We start from the raw sequence: 24,316 nt of genomic DNA on the forward strand, positions 1-24,316 counted from the left end.
TTAAAGATTAAATACTCAGCAGAATCATCAGACAGAAGACTGATAAAAAAAATGTGTACCTGATCATTCATTTGAGAGTAAGATTATTTAGTCTGGCTGTGTACTTGCAGTGCAACACCGTATTTTGTCAGTCAACGTGGAGATCTATTCCACCAATGATCTAGCCCCATTCAAATGTCCCCTAGGATTTTAAGGGTTTAAACTGGAGAGGGAAATAGGGGCACTCATATAAGCCCTGCCTCCAATGCCCACCCCATCTGACCGTCAGTATTGAGGAACAATACTGAGACAATATAGATAATTCAGAACACAATGGACCATTTGTCTGACTTGGAGTAAGGCAGTTTCGTAGGTTCCTATACACACTCATTCCTTCTACCTGAGTGCAAAAGGAAGCATCTTTCTACAGGGCTGGGTCAACTGTATAGCCCCCAATCTCTCCCCCCCTCCCGCCACACGCTGGGTACTGTTCCTACCCAGCCTAGCCTATTGCAAGCCTACCCAGACACCTTATTTTATCATGTAGCAGTGTTCCCCAAAGTTGGGTGTGCAGCTGTTTTTGGACTACGACTCCCATCATCCCTAGCTAGCAGGACCAGTGGTCAGGGATGATGGGAACTGTAGTCCAGGAACAGCTGCACACCCAAGTTTGGAAAACCCTGATGTAATGCCTAATTTCTCATTTTATTCTATGCCTTTGCCTTAACTTTTAAACTGGGCTCTCTTGTCTTTGCATAAAGTGGAAAGTCAGAAATTCTGTGATAATATGGCAATAGGCTGGAGTTAGCAAATATGATCCCTTCAGGCATTCGATTTTTTACTTTTCTTAACTGTAAAGGTAAAGGGACCCCTGACCATTAGGTCCAGTCGTAGCCGACTCTGGGGTTGCGGCGCTCATCTCGCTTTATTGGCCGAGGGAGCCGGGGTACAGCTTCCAGGTCATGTGGCCAGCATGACTAAGCCGCTTCTGGCGAAACAGAGCAGCGCATGGAAACGCTGTTTACCTTCCCACCGGAGCGGTACCTATTTAACTACTTGCACTTTGAAGTGCTTTCGAACTGCTAGGTTGGCAGGAGCAGGGACCTAGCAACGGGAGCTCACCCCGTCGCGGGGATTCAAACCGCTGACCTTCAGATCGGCAAGTCCTAGGCTCTGTGTTTTAACCCAGAGTCCCACCCGCATCCGTTCTTAACTGTAAACTGGCTCAACTGACCCAAACGGAGAGTCCCTGTGGGGTGACCTCCACTGAGGAGCTGCCTGGCCTTGAAGCAAGTTTTTCTAGTATATGTGCTGCCAAAGCAAGCACAGAAGAAAGTTTTCCTGACCTGTCAATAAATACCAAAGGGGCAGCAGAGAGATGTGTGTCCTGTCTGGAGGTGTTATGACATGTAGAGCCAAGGCCCTGAAACAAATAGGAAAAGCAACAGACAACTACTAAGGACCCTCAAGAATCCTACATTTTAGGAGAGAATTCTGAAGAAGAGGAGAGAGACTACCCTTTACTCCACCCTTCCCTACAACCTGGCTATGCTAGCTGGGGCTGACTTGAGGTTGGGAATCCAACATCTGGAACACCACAGGTTCCTATCCCCTGCCTTGATGGGAAATTCACTTTTTCCTCTTTTCTGCTGTTTTTACACAAACTCTGCACCTTTCCTTCTGCTACCCAGGAAGTACACATTTCTAAGTGTAGTAGGATTGATCTGCCAAAATAGGTGTTGAGCTGAACAAGCCATTAGGAAGCTTAGCCTTGATTATTCTCAATTCCTTGGCTGCACATCTCTATGCATGGATAAAAAAGGTAAAGGGACCCCTGACAGTTCAGTCCAGTCACAGACGACTCTAGGGTTGCGGCGCTCATCTAGCTTTACTGGCCGAGGGAGCCGACGTTTTTCTGCAGTTTTTCCGGGTCATGTGGCCAGCATGACTAAGCCGCTTCTGGTGAACCAGAGCAGTGCATGGAAACACCGTTTACCTTCTTGCCAGAGCGGCAACTATTAATCTACTTGTACTTTGGCCTGCTTTAGAACTGCTAGGTTGGCAGGAACTGGGACCGAGCAACAGGAGCTCACCCCATCGCGTGGATTCGAACCGCCAACCTTCCAATTGGCAAGCCCAAGGCTCAGTTGTTTAGACCACAGAGCCACCCGCGTCCCTCTCTATGAATGGATAGCTGCCATCAAAACCTTCCTCTTTTTATAATAATAATAATAATTAATAATAATAATAATAATACACAAACGGTGCTATCCTAGTGCACAGAACACTTAATCAGACGAAAGCTAGTATTTACCGTATTTTTTGCACCATAACACTCACTTTTTTCCTCCTAAAAAGTAAGGGGAAATGTCTGCGTGTTATGGAGGGAATGCCTACGGGTAGCATGCCTACGGATTTTCCTCCTCTAAAAACTATGTTCGTGTTATGGTCGGGTGCGTGTTATAGAGCGAAAAATACGGTAATTTGTATCTTTGACGCCAGTTATAAAAAGCCTGTTACAGCAGCTAACATTTAGACGCTCGAGACATACTTATATTTGCGTTGTTTTATTAGAAAAAATACTCAGGCAGGGTCTACAATCATCTGTCAATTAAGAATGGTATACAATGAATGCAAAAAGAAATAAAATTAAAAAATACAAATACAAACTATATCTGAAAACACCTATTTGGCAATTTTATAACTTTTTTTTTTTTAAAAAAGAATCAAAGTAATTGCAGATGACCATATAAGTTTAAGCGGTAACTGAAGTGCTCAAGCAAAATTAAAAAATAAGAAATAAAAATAACGAACTGCATTTTTTTTAAATAGTAACATTGCTACAGATCTTTATGAAATACCATTATTAAACGACTATTCCAGAACCATTCCATGTTAGTGGTGCTTATAATCCACACATTGATGAGGAATTCAAATGTATATAGACCATTCTAGACTCAATGGGACCCAAGCAAGCATCTCATCTTCATTAAGGTAGACCCCAATTTATGTTATTGGAAAAGCTAAGTTCTCCAAGCAGAGAGTCTAGAGTTTTGTTTTTTGCTATTTAATAATAAAAAAATTAGTGTAAAAACAGCTGGTATTTATATTCACTGTAGTAATGCAAAAAATAAAAATAAAAATCCTCCTAAACATGGAGGGTTAATCATGCAGTTTGACTGCATATAGCCACCATATAATTATTATTTTTTTACATTTGTTCCTTCCAACAAGCAAGGAAAAGAATGATTTCATATCCCTTACCAGCAATGAGCGCTGTAAAAATCCGAAGGATTTCTGGAAGGATGTTCAATGTGTTTTTTGTTTTTACAACAGTAGTATATAGGCTCTTAGAAATCCAAGAGACATTTTTTTTTATTATTGTTAGGAAAGGTGCTTGCTTTTAAACAAATTCTTCTGGCAGCACTAATGAATTACAGTATCCTTCCATATTATTTCTACCATAATATATACATCTCAACTTCCATGCCTCTAGAAAAAACATCTACAATACATTTCATAATATAAAAATATATTACAAATCTGCAAAATTATTTTACAAGCAATGTCCCATTATCTATCTGTTTCTCTCTCTCTTTTGTCTCCATATAAGACGAACATGGTAACACATATTTTTCTATTCCTGTAGGTTAAAAGAAGTCCATAATTTCTTGCTTAGTAAAGCCAGGAAGCAATTTAATTTTCTTTTCATAGCCAACTTTGGTGCATAAACGATTGTATTTTTAAATGCTTCTTTTTTAAAAAATACAAATTTTTTTACAACTAGAAAAATTTAGGCCAAAAGGAGGGGGAAGGAGAAGGGAGATTTCTTTAGTAGCAAAGAGGAGTTTTAAAGGCCAAGTAGTAAACAAAACAACATTGCTACCTTCTTCTGTAGAGGTTATTAAAGTTAAGTCTTACTAACATACAGTAATAGTCCTTATGGAGAGGATCAGATATACAGCAACACTTAACACCGACCTGTTCCTCTTGAACGTATATTCCACCAGAAATGAAAATATGCCACCACCATTTTGCTTAAACATGATACCACCACTTGTTATGCGACGACAAGTTCACGAAAGTGACAATGGATTACTTTGCACCATACTCTTGAGAGAAGAGTTCCCTCTCTAGTGTGTATTTATTTCATTTACCAAATGACAAGATCCCAAGAAGCTTGCTTACAAAAAAACCCAACAACCACCACTACAGGGAGGGTTGTACAGGGCAATGTATTAATTGCCAGTTCATCCGATACAGGCTACGCCAGGGGGGTGGGGTGGGGTGGGAGAGGTTGCTAAAATAAAAGCCGCAAGCATGCAAAGCCTTTGAGAACACCCACTATACTGCCGGTATATTTTGCTTTCCTCATCTCCCATCGTACAGATATATAGGATCTGTTCCATGTATATGATATATTCCATAGATGCACCGAATTCATTCACAGAATGGTTTGCCAAGCGTAAATAGTTGGTGGCAGCCGGGCGCAGGGGAAGAACATAAGGTGGAGGGGCTTGACTAATGTGCATTTTCAATTCTAATTCCACAGTCAGTGAATAAGATGATAGATGAGGTGCCCGCGCTGAGCTCGCTTTTACCTCTTCAACCTCTTCTGTGGCATTGTTCTAGGGAGGAAAAGGAAACATTGCATTGGTGGCTTCCCCAAAAAACGTCAAGGAAACTTAACATGCGCTGGTTAACGGGTTCACAAATGACACTCTCTTCAATGGCTGTGTCTGTGTGCCACGTTAAATCGCATTCAGCCTGGTGTGTGCAAGCTGGAATCATCCATGTGAGCCCTGGGCATGAAAGGCCCGCTTCCTTTTCTCCTGGTCCCATGCAACCAGGAGAAAGGCTTCAGAAATCTTCATTTTGCTTCCCCTGCAACTCAGTTTGCCCTTACGTATGAATTCGGGCTTGTGGTTTTATCACTAATTATTGTGGGTCATTTTGGAGCCAACCACAGTACGTGATAAACCACAATCCCAAGTTTGGACAAGCAGCCAAGTTTAAGGGAAACTCGGAACAGCAAAGAGCCTCCAGAGTCCTTTCTCCAGCTGTGCAGAAATGTCGCACTCTGGTACTAGACAGCTCTTCAGACATGGATGCGTCATGTGAAAATGTTCTAATGTGGTTCAGAAATTATGAGCAGTGGCCCCTTAGAAAATGTGCACACTACCCAAATAAAGATCAGGAGTCACAACCTCAATTTTGCAACAGGATTCTGTTTTTCGTTTTTCACGTGGCAGCAATTCATGGCCAGCACAGAATCTCCGGTACATGTCTTCGGTCATGTGTGTTCCCGTTTTATTTCTGATGCTCACCATTTTTTTTAAGCCAAAAGTGAACTTTACCTTGGTTGCAGGAGCCAAAATGTTAAGAAAACACTGTAAACATTTTTAAAAAATATTAGCAAATGTATTTTATGAAGACTGAAAAAGCTGGCAGCAACAACAAAAAGTTTCATTATCCAAGAGTGAGTACATTAACCTGGAAATCTTAATGGCAAGAATCCAGAGAGTCTAGTGCAGGCATAGGCAAAATAGGCCCTCCAGATGTTCTGAGACTACAACTCCCATCATCCCCGACCACTGGTCCTGTTAGCTAGGAATCATGGGAGTTGTAGTCCCAAAACATCTGGAGAGCCGAGTTTGCCTATACCTGGTCTAGTGCACACAGTGTTTCAGTGCTACATTGGGTTTGGGTGATTTTTCCAATTCAGTGGCAGCCCTACACCACATGGGGTGCTGATGGAGGGGGCCCTCCAAGCTGCTGGGAAGCTCTTCAGGAGTTTTAAGAAACTGATACCGGGAGGGTGAGGGGTTGGATCCTAACCATTTATTGTAATGCCATTTATTTCAAAGCAAGTGTGGTTTGGATTGCAGTTTAAATCTCCTCAAAACAGCTTGAAGACCTTTCACCACTGCATCATGTACATCTGAAAACCCACAGGGCCAGTGTAACAGGGTAAAACACTCGTGACTGACTGCTTTGTGTTTATATCAGTCATGATTACTTGTGTTGCATAGCGCATTTGATAGCAGCGTGCACTTTCCCAAGGCAAAACTGAAGCTGATTAATCGAAAATATGAGAAATAAAAGGTTAAGTGGAAAGGCTTACTGGACATCAACACCCCAACTCACGTGTTCCCCACCTGGCTTGGGGTCCCATGCAAATGTCCATAAAAGTATATAGCCTCATATATCAAATTGCGTCAGGGGAAAAGGTGTGGTATAATGATTCGTAAACACATGAAGCTTCCTGATATAGCATCAAGCTACCCTTAAGCTCTAGTGCTGGGCTTGATGGAGTTCTTTAAGGATGGCGTTCTTCCCATGCCTACTAACTGACTCCCTGGGGGTTGAAGCAAGGGCTTCCAGTATTCAAAAGAAGAAAAAGGAGAAGAAAGGAAGAAGGTATGCTCTTCTGTTAAGCAGTTCCTGCTCTTAATCTTTGATTGACAACAGCAGTTTAAAATGTGCAGGAACACAGAGGTTTCCTATGACAGGAGAAAGGTTTGTTTTGAATATGCACCATATATTCAGTACAACAGTTTTCTTTTAAAACATTTCAGAGTATCTTTGGGGGGGAAATGTACAGAAGATTTAGTGGTGGGCACCTTTAGGCATTAATATAAAGGAAGCAAATCTGCTTTTAAGAAGCAGATTTAGATAGAGAATCAAATCTCAAGCAGCACCTGATGCTCAAAAACAGGTTACAAGAGCTGACCACCCCCTCTCCCCAAAGTGGAAAGAAAGTTATTTTCAAATTTAAAAATTGCACCGAGCACAGATTTCAGAGTAATACCACGTGTATTACAGGCCAAGAGTAATTAGCATATATTTATTAAAATATATATGAGAAGATAAATTTGGACTTTTAAAAGTTGGTATACAAAAATTGGTATACAAACCAGCATGATCTTAACAGAGGTGATCTTTCAGGATTCCACTGTGTGTACCTCCTTTACTAGACTTTCTGTACACCAAGCACAAAAAAGTAAAATACACTTCGTAAATATACACATTCCCTTTTCCTGTCACTACAGTTTAAGAACTGTTAAAATGATCTCAAACCTCAAAACTTAACTTTTTGATGCTGTTTTTGTTGGAAGTTGATGTATTGGTGTATCAAATGCTATTTACTTTCTCTAACTTCTGGCAATAAAACTAAGGTGAAATTAAGAATACTTCGAGGTCTACTTGACTGACTAAAAAGAAACTGAAGACATATGCAGGCATTGAATATTTTTCAATTCTTTTTAGTTGTGTTTTTTATGTTTTATCACTGCTGATAAATGCCTCCTTCAGTAGGAAAGTGAGGATATAAATCAAATTAATCAAATGATAAATAAAACTTAAGCTACCAGCATTACTATTTTTGGCATCAGCTTCAAAAAGTCAAGCGAGGCTTAAGGTCATAATGAGAAGAGAACAATCAAAAATTTAGAAGTTACCTGTATATGTTTGGATCCAGAAGCAAGGCAGCATCTTTTGGTAGTTTTGATAAATGAACTACTTTAGTTTTTAACTGATGTCGCTCACTTTCATTTACCCACACATCAGGAAGACTATGAATTACAAAAAATTAAAAAAAAATGTCAACCTTTTCCCCCAACCATAGATGTTCTAAACGACATTTAAAAACAAAATTCTCACCAATGAATGTAAACTACCGTCAGATTAGACAATGAAGATGGTCTATGAGTGGAATGGTTTTCAGTAGTAATAGCCTTGCTTAGCTTACACATGAACTAAGGGAACCAATGTTGGATAACCACTCAATGACAATGATAACATGCGTATTCTCAGGATTCTACTTAATGCAAAGTGATGGCAGCATTGCACATGAGGAGGCACTGTATACATCTGATGAAACAGCCATGGACCATTAGAAATTACCAAAAGGATCAGAGTACAGTGGTGCCCTGCAAGACGAATGCCTCACAAGACGGAAAACCCACTAGACGAAAGGGTTTTCCGTTTTGGAGGTGCTTCGCAAAACGAATTTCCTATGGGCTTGCTTCGCAAGACGACAATGCCTTGCGAGTTCCTGCGGGTTTTTTTTCCTTCCCCTCCCCTTTTTCTAAGCCGCTAAGCCGCTTATCAGCTGATCCGATCAGCAGATAAGCCGCTAAAAGCGCTAATCCGTCAATGGGCTTGCTTCGCAAGACGAAAAAAACGCTAGACGAAGAGAATCACAGAACGGATTCTTTTCGTCTTGCGAGGCACCACTGTGTAGGGCTTTCCTGTTCTCCTTGTCATCCGAAAGATGAGAATACTGCTAGATCCTGCACATGACTCTCATAGGTTTTTGAGATGCTAAGCCATAAAGTAGAAATGTTTTAACTTCTTTTGGCAATGAAAATCCTAGCCTGTGCAAGAGCATGGATTCAACCATCAGCATCCATTATAATTCAACTTACCGGTATATCATGATGAGACAACCAATGCAACTACTCTTGGTTTAAGAAGTGCCTCTTCCTCATAGTGGCCATACTTCCATTTGCACACCACAAAAAACTAGCTTTAAACAGAAATAAAAGCTGTCCTGCATGCAATAAGCACAAATAGCTTAGAATATTGCATATAAAATGAATTGCAGTTTCAACAAGTCAGGAGAATTGTAAGGAAATTGCAATCTTCCCAGGCCAGTGTTTTTCATAATGATAGCAAAACACGTGAAACAGCAACGGACGAAGATGCACTAATATACAGTTGACTCTTCAGTGCATGCATGCATGAGCAATCCCACAGCAAAATCTGCTGGGATGATAGACTTAGGATGCAGCAGATCTCTGGCTCAAGTTGGCATCCCCAACCTCAGCTCAGCTGAAGAGACATTGGCATAGCTTGCTAATTTCTAAACTGCTTCCAGTTTTCAGTCCCCAAAAAGGGGTGTTACAGGGACCAGACTGGATCCTAACTAAGCCTGTTCACGTGAACTGGCAATATGGCATAGAACTCTTTTTTGCCTCTGCCAAGCTTAAGTAGTGCAGCTGCAGCTAGCCCACTGCTAAATGGAGTTTGAATCTGGTGTAGCTTACACCGGCTTGCTTTGCGGCATTTCTTGTGCATAGGCTTGCTCCCATACTCACATATCCTCTGGTGTCCAGTGAAGTAGCAGCTTTATCTTTCCAGACTCCTCTTTTCTCTTAGCTATTACCTAAAAACAACAGTCAAAATTATTGGGCTAAAATTGGTTGACTGGCACTCATGACCATGCATGGAAAGTGTCTGATCACTCTGCAAACAATACTGTACAACTGGAATAAATTAGGCAAATTGAATCAATAAGCACAGAAGTATAGACTTCGCACACACTTTTAATATCTGGAGGCCTGGTATTGTTTTCAAGTCTCTTCATTGTGTGAGATACTTGCAGGGGGGAATACATAGGTAAAGGGAAGGGAGGACAGAGCTGTGTCAGGAAATCAAACCTCATGAGGAACAGTTGAGGGAATTGAGTACATTTAGCATGGGAAAGAAGAGACGGAGAGGAGACAGGATAGCCATTTTCAAGTTATCTTAAGAGCTGACACATGGAAGAGGGAACAAGCTCGTTTTCTCCTGCTCCAGAGGGTAAACACTCAAACCAGTGGCTTCACGTTACAAGAAAGGAAATTCTGACTAAACATCAGGAAGAACTTTCTAACTGTAAGAACTGTTCAACAGTGGAACAGACTCCCTCAGGAGGTTGTGGACTTCCTTGGAGGATTTTAAGCAGAGGCTGGATGTCCAGCTGCCATGGATGCTTTAGCTGAGAATTCTGCACTGCAGTGGGGTTGGACTAGATTCCTCTAGGGGTCCCTTCCAACTCTACAATTCTATAACCTTTTACCAGAAAATATTCTTTATAATTAATGTTAACTACGAACTTGAAAGTGGCAAGGAAGTTATTTATTACATTATTGCAGCCAATTCCTGGGTGCATATGGTGGTGCTGGGGACCACTACCAGCTTCTGCCTCTGCATTACAATATTAACACAATACGGGGTGTTTGTGTTTGTATACGATATATGTATGGGAGTCTTAGATACAAATGAGACAATACAGAGGAACGTGACCCTTGTGGTCCCTACTAGCGCTAGTGTAAGGGGACACTGCTAGACAGCATCTCCTCAGAAAAATAATATTTGAAAAGACATGTAACACATCAGTATTGCATTTGCTTTCCTACTGCTGCACCAAGGAAATGGTAACACAAGACCATGTGCTTTTATCCCCAATGTTTTTATGCAGTTTGCCTTTTAAATTTCTGTCCAAAGCTTGCTGGTTGTAAGGGTGCAGAATTGAGAGGGAAGGCAGGGGGAGACAGCCACAAAACTCTTGTGGAAGAAGAATCACCTCCTTTAATGAAGCTCTAGAACATTCCTGGAGTTGACTCTGAACTGGCTCAAGGGGAAGGTGGGACTACAAACATCATGAAAAAGAACTGGAGTTCTCCTATGCAAAAGAAACTGTTCAATTTAAAAGCACAGATCTATAAAAGGTCAGCTCCAGCTGGGAATTAAGATTTGATCTAAGTAAATGGAATTCTGCTGACCTCTTCTGGAGAAGAGCAGAAATGCAAATGCAGAAACTATAAAAGAGCTGGCATTTTTATTTTTATTTTGAAGTCTGTCATTCTGTATGTTATATGGCTTAGACCCAGTTATCCTTGCTGCCCCTGCTGAACAGCAGTGGGGTTGACATAATTCCTTCCCCCAAGTTTGTCATGGTGCACCTCCAAGTTTCCTTTGCAACTGCTACTGCTCTGATCAGGGGAATGCAGCCATTCTAAAAGCCTTTCAATGTGTCCCTCCAGACTCTCCCCAGGACATGTGTCTCCCCATCCCACACATCTCACCAGCCATGCTCTGCACCATCCTCAAGTACTTTTGCCAGTCTGGAATGTGTCCTTAAACCATTGGTTAATGGGACCTGGCTAGTGGGCCCCATCGTTATCTCCCCCACCCTCACTTGGGCCAAGTTTGACAGGTAGGTAGACTTGTCAATCACTTGCCATCATAATGACGCCAAGTGACCCCCTTTTTCCCTGAATAGTCTGAAATGTAGAGCCCACAAAGCTGTTTCAAAGTGCTCTGCAAGTCCCAAACTGATCATAGTCTTACAAAGCCTTTTGCACGGGGCTTCTCAAAAAACACAAATCATGTGACTTGCAGTGTCGGCAAATCCCTTTCAGATAAGCCAGGTTTTTAATGAAAACATATGATGTCCACTGCAGGGCAGGTGAGTTTGGTACCTTCACTGTCTAAACCAGGCATCCCCAACCTGCGGCCCTCCAGATGTTTTGGCCTACAACTCCCATGATCCCTAGCTAACAGGACCAGTGGTCAGGGATGATGGGAATTGTAGTCCAAAACATCTGGAGGGCCAAAGGTTGGGGTGCCTGGCCTAAACATCTGTCGTTTGCCAGGATAGAGATCAGTGCTCCATGCACCAATGCCATGCAATCCCTGTAAATTTGTCCACAAAGGAATGAGGTCCTCACTGAAAACGATTCCCCACCCCTGCTCTATTCCATGTTCCGAAGGCTTGGAATATGCTGAGGGCTCACACACGTAACTCCTCCATTCCCAGATGTCCTCTAACCTCAAGCACTTCAGTAATAACTCACATGAAGAGGGAAAGGAGGTACAAAGGGCTGCACTGCTGTAATTGAAGCCACAGCCCTACTGTTGCAATGCTCCGGCTGGTTCATGCAGGCTGCTCACTCACGACTCAGCTGCAACTTCTGTGATGGGAGCCTTTTCTAGTCATGAAGACTCCTGAGTGATTTAGAGCAATGGAAGGTCAGGATTCTGTGTGGTGGAGAGGAGTCTCGGCAAATAGAAAAAGGCTCCCCCCTGCAGAAGTTACAGCTGAACTCATAAGCATCCAGCAGGAGCAGTATAACACAGGGAACAGAGCTAAAGCTTTGTCCCACTGCTACTTTGTAATTTCTTTCCCTCTTCAAATGCAAGCAATAACAGAAGACTATAGTTTCTATGATGTCCAAGTTTGGCAAACTGAGGTTAGCATTAACCATAGTATGCCCAATTGAGACATCACAGGGTTTGAAGGAAACCTAGACACCTGAGAAAGCAAAGTTCAAAATCTCATTTAGCCATGACTCCCATTTAGTGACTTTGGGTCCAAGTCAGTTCCTCTCGGCCTAACCGATTTCACAGGATTGCTGTCAAGAAGAGCAAAATATAACCTCCTGCAAAGTGTCTTACTACCATTCCTGTATAAGGAACATTTTGAGCAATCAAAATGCTGTGAAAACGTAATCTGCCATGAACATGTGGACATGCACATATCTAAGCAGTGTTTAAAAGCTGAACATCTTATTAAGGTGAGTACGGAAGAATACTTACAGTACTGTGAAATACGACACTGTGGCCTTTTCCTAAACTTTCTATGTGAGCAGAAAGGTTGAAGCAGATAGCTCGATGTCGTATGGCGTCCAGAGTCTGCGCATCAAAGAAGTCATGTGGTCTTGCTAAAAAAAGGAAAAAAGCCTTCAGAACTAATGGAAGAGCATGTTAAGTATTCAAATATTCAAGCTACAAGGGTCATACTCTATCATGAAGCAAAGTTTACCAGTTAAATTCTGATCAGCTTCGGAACAACTCCCTAAACTAACTGAAATGTTCAATACACTTGCTTTTATGATGGGCAAGCATCTTATAGATGTCATCCTATTTGAACTGCTTCTCTCTAAATCTACTCTGTCCAAACTTAAGACAACCAATACTAAGAAAAATGGTGCTTATAAACTGAAGACAAGCAGTCGCTTTAACTGCACTTAAGTAGCAGTGAGACACCCTTTGGAAATGAGCAATTTCTTCAGGATAGTACATTCAACTGAAGGTTCTGTCTTATATACAGACTCTTTCAGAAGGTTACAGAAGAACAAAATCATACTAGAACTGCTTCAATTATATTAACTCAAAAGAGCAATAATAACCAAATACTCAGTACAAAAGGTTTTTATTCACATGCAAGCCTTGCCTGTAGGACATTATATAAATTTAAATTTCTCTATTGAAATTAATATGATGGCTGCCCTTTTGAATTATAAACTTAAAAAGCAGGAAAGCAAAGTAGGCAAAATCAATGTATTTTATGAGCATTATGATGGGGAAAATTTCTTAATCATTTACACCTGGTGGAATCTTGTTAACAATATCTAATCAGCATCAGTTCTTAAAGAAAAAGTTATTGACCAATCTCAGAACAGTAGTAATTTGCACAATAAAGACATCAGCAAAGATACACAAGTCATTCATATCCCAAATTTCACTTAAAGCAAAGCAAAACAAAAACAAAAGTAACAAAAAACAGGTTTATCACATATACAACCAGCAACATTCTGATTTGAGTAACATTCCAGTATTCTCTCTGCTTCGGGGGCAAACTTAGCAATGAGTCATAATATATTTCAGATGATATTGTAATAAAAAGGTGACCAACAAACCGGCAGATTCATCCAAGAAAATTATAGTTGCTTAAACAGAACAACCCCCTAAAGCATCTTACAATTTACAAAACAGAATACTGTGAACTAAGTCTTCTACATCACATGATACACATAAACAAAAGCAAAATAAGTACCGTATTTTTCCGTGTATAAGACTATTTCTGTGTACTCCAAATTAAGGGAAACACCCCTCAGCACTACCAGTGTATCAGACAAGCCCCAATTTTAAACCTGAGTTTTTGGTTAAAAAACCTAGGCTTATACATGGAAAAATACGGGATGTGCCAGTTCTTTTCATAAAAACAAGCCTTAAACTTACAGTTTTAGCTGAGGAAGAATCAACATCCTTCTAGGACTACGAAATCATTAGTTGGCAGTCTATACGAATCAGTGTAATTTGCTTTCATTCATTTTGTACTAAAAGTTATTATTATGGACCATATAATTGTGTTCCACTGACTAAGAGAAAACTTTTGAGCAACCTTGGGAAATGAGATCGTAAAAGATCTAGACAAATCTTTAAATATACATACCTCAAAAACAAGCAATTTAGAACAGTTTAAGATTAAACTTATATGAGTTCTTACCTATATATAATGTTAACTGTCAAATCTTCGGAACATTTCATTTTAAATGTATAAAAATTATACATCACTAGGAGTGTTTTTAATTATGCAAGTTCTGCCTAAAATACCTTCCACTCACATTATGCTAGTTTGCTTAAAATGCTAGAAATTGAAAATATTCTGAATAGATGGAATAAAAACTGCAGATTACTACTTCAGCACTGTTCAACTGCTACTGATATTCTACTTCAACAGACTGTACCAATGTCTTAGCTCAATTAAAACAGTTCTCCAAACCATGGTCTGGGAAATCAGAAACTGGAATCACACACTTCTCTTCTTCCCTCCACTTTTAAGTTTAGCTCCAACCATAGTGTGCTGTGACATCAAAACTGGTAAACCATAATTAGTGCTTACCACCTGGACAATTAGAAACCACAATTCAAACTGAAGTTTCATCTTCTGGTTTGGAGGTAGGACAAGCAATTTTAGGCACTACAATTATGCTCAGTGCTAAACTGCAAAAAGAAAGTGAAGAAGATTGTGTGAAGGGGGTAGAGCAGGCCTCTGAATTGAATCTTAGTACTGAGAACAAGAGCAAATATGCTTAAAAACTTTCAGGGAAGCAAACATCCATGTGACTGCTTATGTAATTGGGTTATGAAGGTATCTACAGCAAGAAAAAGGAAAAAATACATTTGATTCAACTTTATACATTCCCTATACAAGCGAACACATAAATATATTTACTGACTCATTTACTGCAACAGTAAGGGAAACAAAGACGTAAAACTGGGGAATCAAGTTTCAATTCTCTGGATACTACTAATGTAAACACTGGAAACTAATTCTAAACCTTTTGCTTGAGATAGCCTTGATTTTTTGAAAGAGGTAACTTTAAACCCTTATTCATCACCTTGTAGTTTTTTTAAAAGCAAGCTACAGCTTGTTGTGTAGCAAGCTTCCCTCTTATTTTCAACAACCGCAAGAGTGGCAAGCTTGCTTTCTCAACCGTGTTGCACATCAAGTACTGCTGGTTTATATAACATAACTATGCAATAGTTCAATGCCAAGAAGTCAAAACTGGTATAATGAAATGAATCGAAACTATAGGAACAAACTTTACTCTGCAGTTTTGTTTGCAGCAGAAGCAACACTTGAAATTATAATTAACAAGGAAATAATAGGTTCTGCAGTAAAATGAAGTGCTGCAATTGTATTTCCCATATTATTATTTTTTAAAGTACCTTTCATTTCAGCAAATAAGCTATAGTAGTTTCAGTATTACTAAAATTCTAGCAGAAAAAAATGGTAAAATTCTTCTGCAAAGGAAGACAGAACTGCACTTTCCTATGTTTGTAAACCTAAATTTTTGAGTCTTAGTCAGGGTGTTTAATTCATCACTATCAAGTTTCATCTAAAGTCAAATGCAAAAAAAAGAGGAAAGAAGGCTGGGTACTTCCGGTGGCCTCCAAACTTGGGCTAGAGGTTCGCCCAGAAGCTGCAGCTGGTGCAAAATGCAGTGGCTCAGCTGTTCACTGGAGCAGGATATCGCTGACAAGTTACCCCATGGTTGAAGAATTGCACTGGCTGCCGATTAGCCACTGGTGCTGCTTCTGGCGTATAAAACCCTATATGGCTTGGGACCAGGATACCTGAAAGATCATCTCACCCCTTATATACCCAACTGATCACTGCACACTGCAGGCGACGGCCTCCTGCCAAGACCATCTCATCAGGAGGTCTGTCCCACACAATGTAGGAATCCGGCCTTTAGTGTTGTGGCACACACCCTTGGAATTCCCTCCCCTTAAGTACTAGACAGGCGCCATCTCTGTCTTTTCAGTGCCTACTGAGGACAACAAGACTTTTAAGTTGTGCTCTTTCCCAGTCTGCATCTTATATTGGAATTGTTTTTTAAGGCAGTGATTCTCAAACTTCCGTCCCCAGCTGTTGCTGGACTGCAACTCCCATCTAGCTAGGGATGATGGGATGTTTAGTCCAACAACAGCTTGAGACCCTGGTTTGAGAAACACTGTTTCATGGGGTATTTATTGTTGCTTGCCACCCTGGACTGCTATGGGAGAAAGAGAAGGATATGCCTTCAATAAATAAAATATACTGTAAAGGAGAAAATGGAACACGATGTAGTGGTGCAGTTGATTGTGTATCACATTCAGCTGGTAAAAGTGGATGACATACACTTTTTCTTTTTAAAAATGCTTGATTTAACGAGTTTGATCGCATATACATATATACTGCTTTCAGTCAAATGTGCAAACTCAGTTCCAATGCTGACATATATTAATTATGTTGACATTAGGGGATAGGAAAACCCTACTTGTGGCACTGATTTGTGATGGTCATCTAATGCATGCAAATCATCACTTGAAGCTGCAGGTGAAGAATGCCGAACATGCCCATATGAACCGGCCCCACAGCCTGACAGTTTGTCCAGAGACCATGTTACAATTATTGAAGTCTAGCTTTCCCCAACTGGGTGCCCTTCAGGTGTCACTGAGCATCACCCCCATCAACTCTAGCCAGTGCAGCCATGTTTGTGGCTTGTGCTAATGGGAGTTATAGTTCAAAAATGCCTGGAGGACATCAAAACGGGGAAAGTTGAAATGAGCACAAATAGGAAGAAGGGCCATTTTAGTTTTTAATTTCTGAAGTAGTAGTTTTAAATTAGTTCCCAAAATAGATTAACCATGTTGGGATTCTGAATAAAGGAGGAGCCCATAAGAACAATTATTCAAGCTTAGCTCGGTTTTTGTTTTTTAAAGGAAGATGAACCAAACAAGAATGGATGGAGCTGATTGGAAGGTGTTTGGATGCAATGGCACTCCTGATTGAGGCTGCTTCATCTCCCTCCCTTCCCGGGTTATGTATGGCTTGCACCTTGGCACAAGAGCACAAGGGTTCTCGTTTTGCCACTCTCACTGGGAGACAGGAACAACAGTGGGAGCATGAGAAGGCAGACGGCTGGGTTACTGTGAGTCAGAAGGGTTTCCACCAGTTAATGGGCTTCAGGTGCATGAGTTTGGGAGTGCTCTCCCCACCTCCCATTGAGTTTCACATGCCTTGAAGATCACTGACAATATGGATTAGTACAGGCACAATGGTGAACTTCTTTTGTCTATGGCTAAGACAGCAAGAGCATGGAGGCACAGTATTGTGCTCCCTACCATCAGCTCCCTGTCCAGAATGAATTCCCCATGCCCCCTTCTTGCTAGTTTTAACCATGCTTAAACTTTACATCAGCACTGGCCTTATCTATTTGTGGCTCAGTCTTTTAGCAGTGGTTAAATGTTCCCCAACATAGTGTGGCATCAGCCCTATAAGAGAGCAGGGTCCAAAACCTTCATACATCCAACCTCCTTAAACCTAACAAATTACTGTGAAGTCAGTAGCACATAAAGTGTGGTACAGCTACCATCTATGAAACTGTGGTGCACCCAGTTTCTGGACTTAGACAATATTATGATTATAGACACACATTAGTTTAGATAACTGCTCCGAGTCCAGAAAAGAACAGATCCCTTCTGTTTTTCAGGAGGCCCACAGAATGTTCCCCTCTACTGTGAAGTACTTGCATCTATTCTGGCTGGCCGAGTTGTGGAAATGGACCAGCTGATATAAGCATCTCTATCACCCTGTACCTTACATAAAAGATCTTAAATCAAAAGTTGAAAACAAAGGAATTTAGAGGCTAGCAAAAAATCAATAACTAAAAAGTGGACAAGTAGTCAAGAAAGGCAGTTTTTAAAGTTTATGCTGCTTATTACAGAACAGTCGAAGTTTCATGTGCTTACGTAAAGAGCGCCTCCGCTTGTTCTTTAACTTCCTTCTTTTGTTCATTCCAGCTTTAGAAGGAGATTCTTCTTTAGCCTTTGGCTGGTTGGTAACTTTTGAAGAATTCTGCTGGCTGAAATGTGTTGGCACGTGACGAGCCAACCCACTCTGAGACGCAAAGCTCGCATTGCACCCTCCGACGACACACTAAGAAATACAAAATCAGAAATGCTCAATTAAGGCATCATAAGGAAGCTACCGATTCATTCTCACTTTGCAGTGCTGCTCCTTTAACAACGGAACAACAAATTCAGCCAACATATTAAAAACTGCTTATTTCAAAAAGAATTTCCTCTTCCCTGGATGTCCCTAATGCAGATCTGTGTGTGTTAACAAGGAATGATAGTTGAATCAAAGCTGACCTCCAAATACTCGAGCACTCAATCCATTCCAATTATACCATGCAAACATACACCTTGTTCTAATTTTAAAAATCCTGAAATCACATCACATGCAAGGGACAATTTTCTTGCATGCTACACAACCACCACACATTCCTATGAGTATTTCAGATGGGTAAAATACTTGTTCTCCTGACCAAGGAAGAAACCTTAAAGAAAACTAACTATTAAAGAAAATTTTATTACAATCAATTTAAGGCTCCTTTCTACACATTTCATTGAGCACTGTGGTTAAAGTGGATTAGGTGGTTATGTTCCAAAGAAGCAACATGAGCCAGCCCCAACCATATGCATCAAAAATTGCAGACATTACAAAGACCAGTATGAGCGAACAGACTACGTCAAACAGTCTGCTGTTCAAGGATGTTGAGGGCATGTTGCCCTTGAATAGCATCAAGCTGCTGAGAAAAAACGTCAATACAGTAGATAAGCAAAAGCTGCTACGCATATCCTTACTACTCCCTGAAGGTTTTTCAGTAAGGGATATTTTGAATTCTCATCTGTGCTGAAATGTTTTCTTTGAATAGAAGCATGTACTTTGTAACCCAGTTTATCAAAATATAATTTTGTCTGCTTGGGTTCCAAAAGTGACATTGTTAGGAGAACTTCAAATCTAGTATTATATTTAGTATTATACCAGCCCCCACACCCTAACCTGCTCCTAACTTTATATGCGTTTAATATACCATCTCACACACAAGCTAAGTTTATTTAACCTGAGCAGAGGACCCCAACGATAGAAGTTGAAAGCCACAATAGCATGTGCTATCTACCTACTAACTGAAAATCATTTTATACTGAAAACTAAATCAAGGCTGAAGGTTTTGCTAAGCTGAATTTTCCTGTAGCTTAGTTAAAGTTTTGGGGTATCATCCAACCTTCCTATCACACGCATTTTCAGCTGTGCAAAGGAACTTCCCCTCCCCCAAAATCTGTTATGGATTCCCAACAACCCTCCAGAACAGATTCAGGGGGCATGTGGGGAGAAGGAAGGGAAGCACCATTGTACATCCCAAAGTGCTTGAACTAGCAAAACTGTTTAGCTGGATACTGCCCTTAGCCTACAGCAGCATATTTTTGCTCCTCCCAAACTTGATATTGATGTTTTTAGACCTGAAGGTTAATAAAACACCACCCCAAATTGGTTTGGACAATAATCTTTTGGCTTAAAACACAAATATGAATGAATCTTGTGGGCATGCACATAGCTCCTTCACTGCTCCCTTTGTGGAGGAAGCCAACAATTCCACATTTTTGTACCACTTCACTATTAAGAAAACCTTGAAGAGGGTCAATACTTGAAAAAATATACATTCTAAACATTCCAAAAAAAGTAGAAATACCAGGAAGTTCAAGAATACTTTCTCATTTCATTTGAATCAGAAAACTATATTTAACAGCTCTACATCAAGCCAAACAATTAAGACAACTTCAAACCATGAATTCATATCCAAAACCCTTAACCATAGTTGCCCAGTTCAAATTAAACAGGAAGCAAGACTTCTTGGTTTGCTCACTTGCTCATGTGAACAGAAGAGGAAATGGGCTGTGGCCAAAAGACTTGTTCTTATCTTTGCTTATCAGGCCAATATGTGATCATCCAAACATGGTCACTTGTGAAGATGAGTGTCTGCATTTAAGATTTACCTTTTACAAAGCTATCGCTTTAAGTTAGACAGCTAAACACAAACATCTTTACATTCTTAGAACATTTTTGTAAAAAAAACCCAAAAAACCCACCATTGTACGCTTATCCTAAATTGAACACTTAATCTAAATGAGAATGAGATTAAGTCTGAAAGTGGGTTCAATTCCTGTTCTAGAAGCGGCATCTGAGTAATCTAGTCTGACTGAATAATCCCCAAACTGCAAAATCACATGAGTTAAGTGGCCTGATTAGATAGGCTGCAAATGAGTGGCTGCATGTGGTGCCCATGGTAGTGATACACACAGCTACTGGGAAATGTAGTCATGAAATAAAAAAGGATAAAGATCTTCAGAAATGTGTCTTTTCCACCCTCAGGGCTATCTGCACAGGCAGAACTGCATGCATAGGACTACGTAGGGAGAACTGGGAAATTAAATTTAAGAGAAATTAAGACTGTAGAAGAGATATTGGTTCTACTTGAACCAAACCAAAATAGAACCAAAATAGAAACTTTTCATGGAATCAAATGGACGGAAGGATCTGGTTCAGAATATCATGGGCTGGGGTGAGGATATGGTTGTTGATAGCCCTCAAACTGAGGTCAGAAGTTGTTGAGGACACAGGCAATGGACAGCCACCAAATTTAACCAATTAGGATGATTAGGAGTTATCCACAATATTCCAAAAGATATCTTACCTTAAATGGTTTGTCACCACTGTGCGTCAGCATATGCCTCTGCAACCAGCTCTGACTTGTTGACGGGGTGTTATATACTTTGCAGCCTTTCCATAAGCAAACAAATACCTAGTAAAAGAAAATACAGCCATTAAGGTAGGGTGAATGTTCACCTATTGCATGATTTTAATATCCAAACTCAAGTACACTCTCAGTTCAACTGTTAAAACTCTCAAGTGAAGTGTGAAATTGTTTCCTCTAAGGATTTCTACAGCTGTAATTCAATTTGGTGTTAGAAAACATGACAGATTTCTGTTGGGAAAGAACATGCATTTTTTTAAAAAACCACTTTTGAGCTAAGAGAACAGAAAACATGCAAACAGAAGAGAACCACCAGCAGGTTATAAAGACTAAGGATGCTAGTAAATTTCTAGTTTGAGGACTGGACAATCACAATCCAAGGAAGTAACACAGTACACTATCAACAGCTTTATTAAAAAGACACGTAAAACCCTCTAGAGCTGATTTTGAGGGTGCACAAAGGGCTGCATGGGGGACAAAAGGAAGAATGAGACCCACTGCACAAGCTAAGTCTGTTCCGACAATGTATGGACAGCATACAACTCAGTTCCTTATGAAAGGCTTTTGAGGAAGTTTGGTAACTTGAGTTCATGAAAACTGATGCCGTAATAAATCATTAGTATTTAAGGTGTCACAGGATTGATGGTTTTTGTTGCAAGAGACTAATACTTGTGTCAGCCACATGGCTAAATCATGATAAATGGAATGAACTCCTTAAAAATGGGAAGAATATAAAAATCAAAATCAAGAAATTAACACCGGGATCCTAAATATTCATCATTAGAGGAAGCAAATATTTGTGATGGCCATTAGCTCTAAAATTTAATTAGCTATTATGTGAAAAATCATGGGATTAAGGACAACTTTAAAAAGATATAAATCATGGGTGGCTAGCCCTACAGTGAAGGGTACGTAATAATCATCACCCTTTTTTTAAGCCTAGGGAATCAAGACTCTCAGGGCCTCATCAAAGTGAACGTGCCTCCCCTTTTAAAAAAGGAAACTGGGGGAGGGGAGTCCTTAGAGAGCACAAAAGCCTTTTAGCATCACAGAATCGACAGCAGGGGACTTGCAGGAGAGGTCTGTCAAAAATTCACACACAAGTGTGTGTGTACATGTATATGTATGACAAATTTTGGGAGGCCATATACAGCCTGCTGATTAGCCACCTCTGAACTAAATTAAGCAAACACAGGTCTGTTGATGGTTACCATGAAGGATACGGAACAAACCTGTATGCCCATATTTAGGCAGTACCTTGATAGCTATAAGATGATCCTGGGGTGGAGGCAGAACTCCACCAAGAACACACAATTCCTAGACCCAGAAACCATCAAGCTACGTAACTTCTCAGACTTACCAGGATTCTGCTTCAGTTAGGTAAGACTGCTGATCTGGCTAAGAATGGCATCACTTACATTCTTAACAGCAGTCCTGAGAAAGGGCTACAGTATATTTCACAGAACTGTGGGATACTTGGGGTGTATTTAGGGAGAAACGTTCTTTTCTATTTGATAACAGTCTCCTTGTTCAATCATAGAAACTGCAGATAGCTACCATTTTGTTTGTGTGGAGACCCCTGCCATTGGTGCAGCTGAAGTCCAACAGCCTTACACTAGAAAAGGATTCTATGCTTTAATTATTCAGGTTATAAAGGCAGCTGTTTTTCCTCTTTTAAATTGAGTATTTTGCTTTTCATGTATTCTTCCACTTCTATATATGTATGTTAAAAACAGGTTGCCTCGTCTCAAAACTCCAAGTTACAAAACCAAAATCTAAACTGCTGATAAAAAAGAAGAAAAGCTACATTAAGGAACACAAACTAACTTGAAAGAGAACCAGTCCTAGACACTGCTCCCTGCCTTCTCTTTATCAAGCTGCAAATTTCCAAATTAGATAACTCATCTCTTAACTTCAGACATCTACAAATCTTACTTGCTAGTGGCAAGTGTCAGTTTATATCCCTTCCCCCCAATTCTCTCGTTCAGTGGTCTGGAGGCAGCAAGAAACAGTAAGTGTTTCTTACTTTCCACACACCAAAGTGAGAGTGAGAAAAATCCCCACCTCTCTCAAAAAGACAGGAAGCTGAATAAAGGCAAGATGGAGGCAATGCTGATGGATGGATGGCATTTCCAGGAATTGGGACTTCAGCCTGCTCTAGACAAAATGGCACTCCCTCTGAAGGAACAGGTCTGTCATCTGGGGGTGCTCCTAGATCCAGCATTTGGACCACTAGAGGACCAGGTGGCTTCCAAAAACGATTGGCATTTTATTTAGCAGCAGCAGTTATTAACTCTCAATGCACACAGTACAAATATCATGGAAGAGCAATGAAAAAGTAAACCAACCCCTCCTCGCTGGCCGTCTACATGTATGGAGCGAATGTGGTCTGCCAGATCTGGGCTTGAGTTGAAGCAAGAATGGCACTGGTCCCAACAGCAGTTATAACCAATACTTTTTCCTGATGAAGCTGTAACTCCTTGTCCATTCATCATAACTGGAGTTGAACGTCCACTGGAAATTGTGCTGTCTACATCCATTATGGTACTGCTGATGCTACAGGAAGGGGGGGGAGAGAGAAATGAGTTAATTATGAACCTTCTTGTGTTTTCAAGCAGATTTATATTTCAACATAAATGACAGCACTCTGAATCCCAGCACGCAAATTAACAAATCTCAATACACAAATAAATGAGGCAAATGTTGGTTGACTCAATATGGGCGAAAACTAGTTGTGATTCATTAAAACTGCTCAAAAGTCCCCATTTCACTACTCCCTGGCTCCATGTCAGGAGTTAGCAAACCACAAGCCTTGGCTTGTCATTACATGCAAACCCACGATCATTGCTTGTTTTGCTTCACACAGACCAGGAGTGTAACAAAGGAACTCCATGCAGGTGGGTGGGTTGGCAGAGAAGGGATGGAGTAGTCTGCCCCTCCACTGTGCCCAGCATAGAAACAAAATGGGCTGCCAGAGGAAGGGAGCCCTCTTCTGAACACAGAAAATGAGATTGTTTGCCCTTTCTCTGCCAGTCTCCAACAGGCTACTAAAAACTGTTGGGATTCTTTACAAAAACTGATGTACACATAATATACATCACAGCCATTTCTGGAAATATGTAAACAACTGCACACTGGCTCAGTCTTTGAGCACATAGAAAAGAATGACTGTGATTGCAGGCAATGGCCAGTTCCCAGTTCTTCCCTCTTCTGGGTCCAAAAGGACCCACATGTCAGTTATCACACAACATTAGAACATGCCTAAAATGTTCACCACCTGTACTAAGACCCAGCATGGGTTTCTGAAAAAGAAGTCTAGCCAGACAGATCTCTTAATTTATTTATTTTTTTATTTTTTTCGTTACAAGCTTGGTGAATCATGGGAATGCTGTGGACTTAGCGTATCAAAGTAAGGCTTTGACAAATTCCCCAATGATATTCTTGTAAGAAGCTAGTAAAATGTGGACTGGACAAGATAACTTTTAGGTGGATTTGTAGCTGCTTGACTGACTGTACCCAAAGAGTGCTCGCTAACAGTTCATTGTCATCTGGGAAATAAGTAAAAAGTGGAGTGCTGCAGGGTTCTATCCCGTGCCCATTTTTGTTCAACATCTTTATAAATTACTTGGATGGAGGTA

The 24,316-nt window shown here is 40.5% G+C and overlaps 1 protein-coding gene and 1 long non-coding RNA gene across 5 annotated transcripts in view; both read right to left on the reverse strand.

The window, feature by feature from the left end:
• Nucleotides 1–2,530: 2,530 nt before the first annotated feature.
• Nucleotides 2,531–24,316, reverse strand: part of AEBP2 (AE binding protein 2) — a 34,633-nt gene continuing 12,847 nt past the window's right edge. Inside the window, exons 2-9 of one of the 4 annotated variants that reach the window (XR_014516129.1) lie at nt 23,027–23,234; nt 20,619–20,726; nt 17,833–18,019; nt 12,346–14,687; nt 9,081–9,148; nt 7,440–7,553; nt 6,897–6,961; nt 2,531–4,607 (exon numbers count right to left, since the gene is read on the reverse strand). Coding sequence is in view for 2 of the 4 variants with exons in the window: in XM_083461364.1 (XP_083317490.1) it covers nt 6,907–6,961; nt 7,440–7,553; nt 9,081–9,148; nt 12,346–12,470; nt 17,833–18,019; nt 20,619–20,726; nt 23,027–23,234 (865 nt within the window). In the remaining 2 variants the exon portion in view is untranslated. The remainder of the gene's footprint in view (nt 4,608–6,896; nt 6,962–7,439; nt 7,554–9,080; nt 9,149–12,345; nt 14,688–17,832; nt 18,020–20,618; nt 20,727–23,026; nt 23,235–24,316) is intronic. The other 3 variants (XM_083461364.1, XR_014516128.1, XM_083461365.1) reach the window with 3 other exon arrangements.
• On the reverse strand, nt 14,906–17,826 carry LOC310687076. Its single transcript, XR_014516195.1, has 2 exons — nt 15,720–17,826; nt 14,906–15,621 (listed from the first exon to the last, which is right to left on the reverse strand). It is a non-coding gene; the product is annotated as an uncharacterized lncRNA (long non-coding RNA).

The sequence above is a fragment of the Podarcis liolepis genome (assembly GCF_965112155.1).
Source record: "Podarcis liolepis genome assembly, chromosome: 10".
NCBI classification, from domain to species: domain Eukaryota; kingdom Metazoa; phylum Chordata; class Lepidosauria; order Squamata; family Lacertidae; genus Podarcis; species Podarcis liolepis.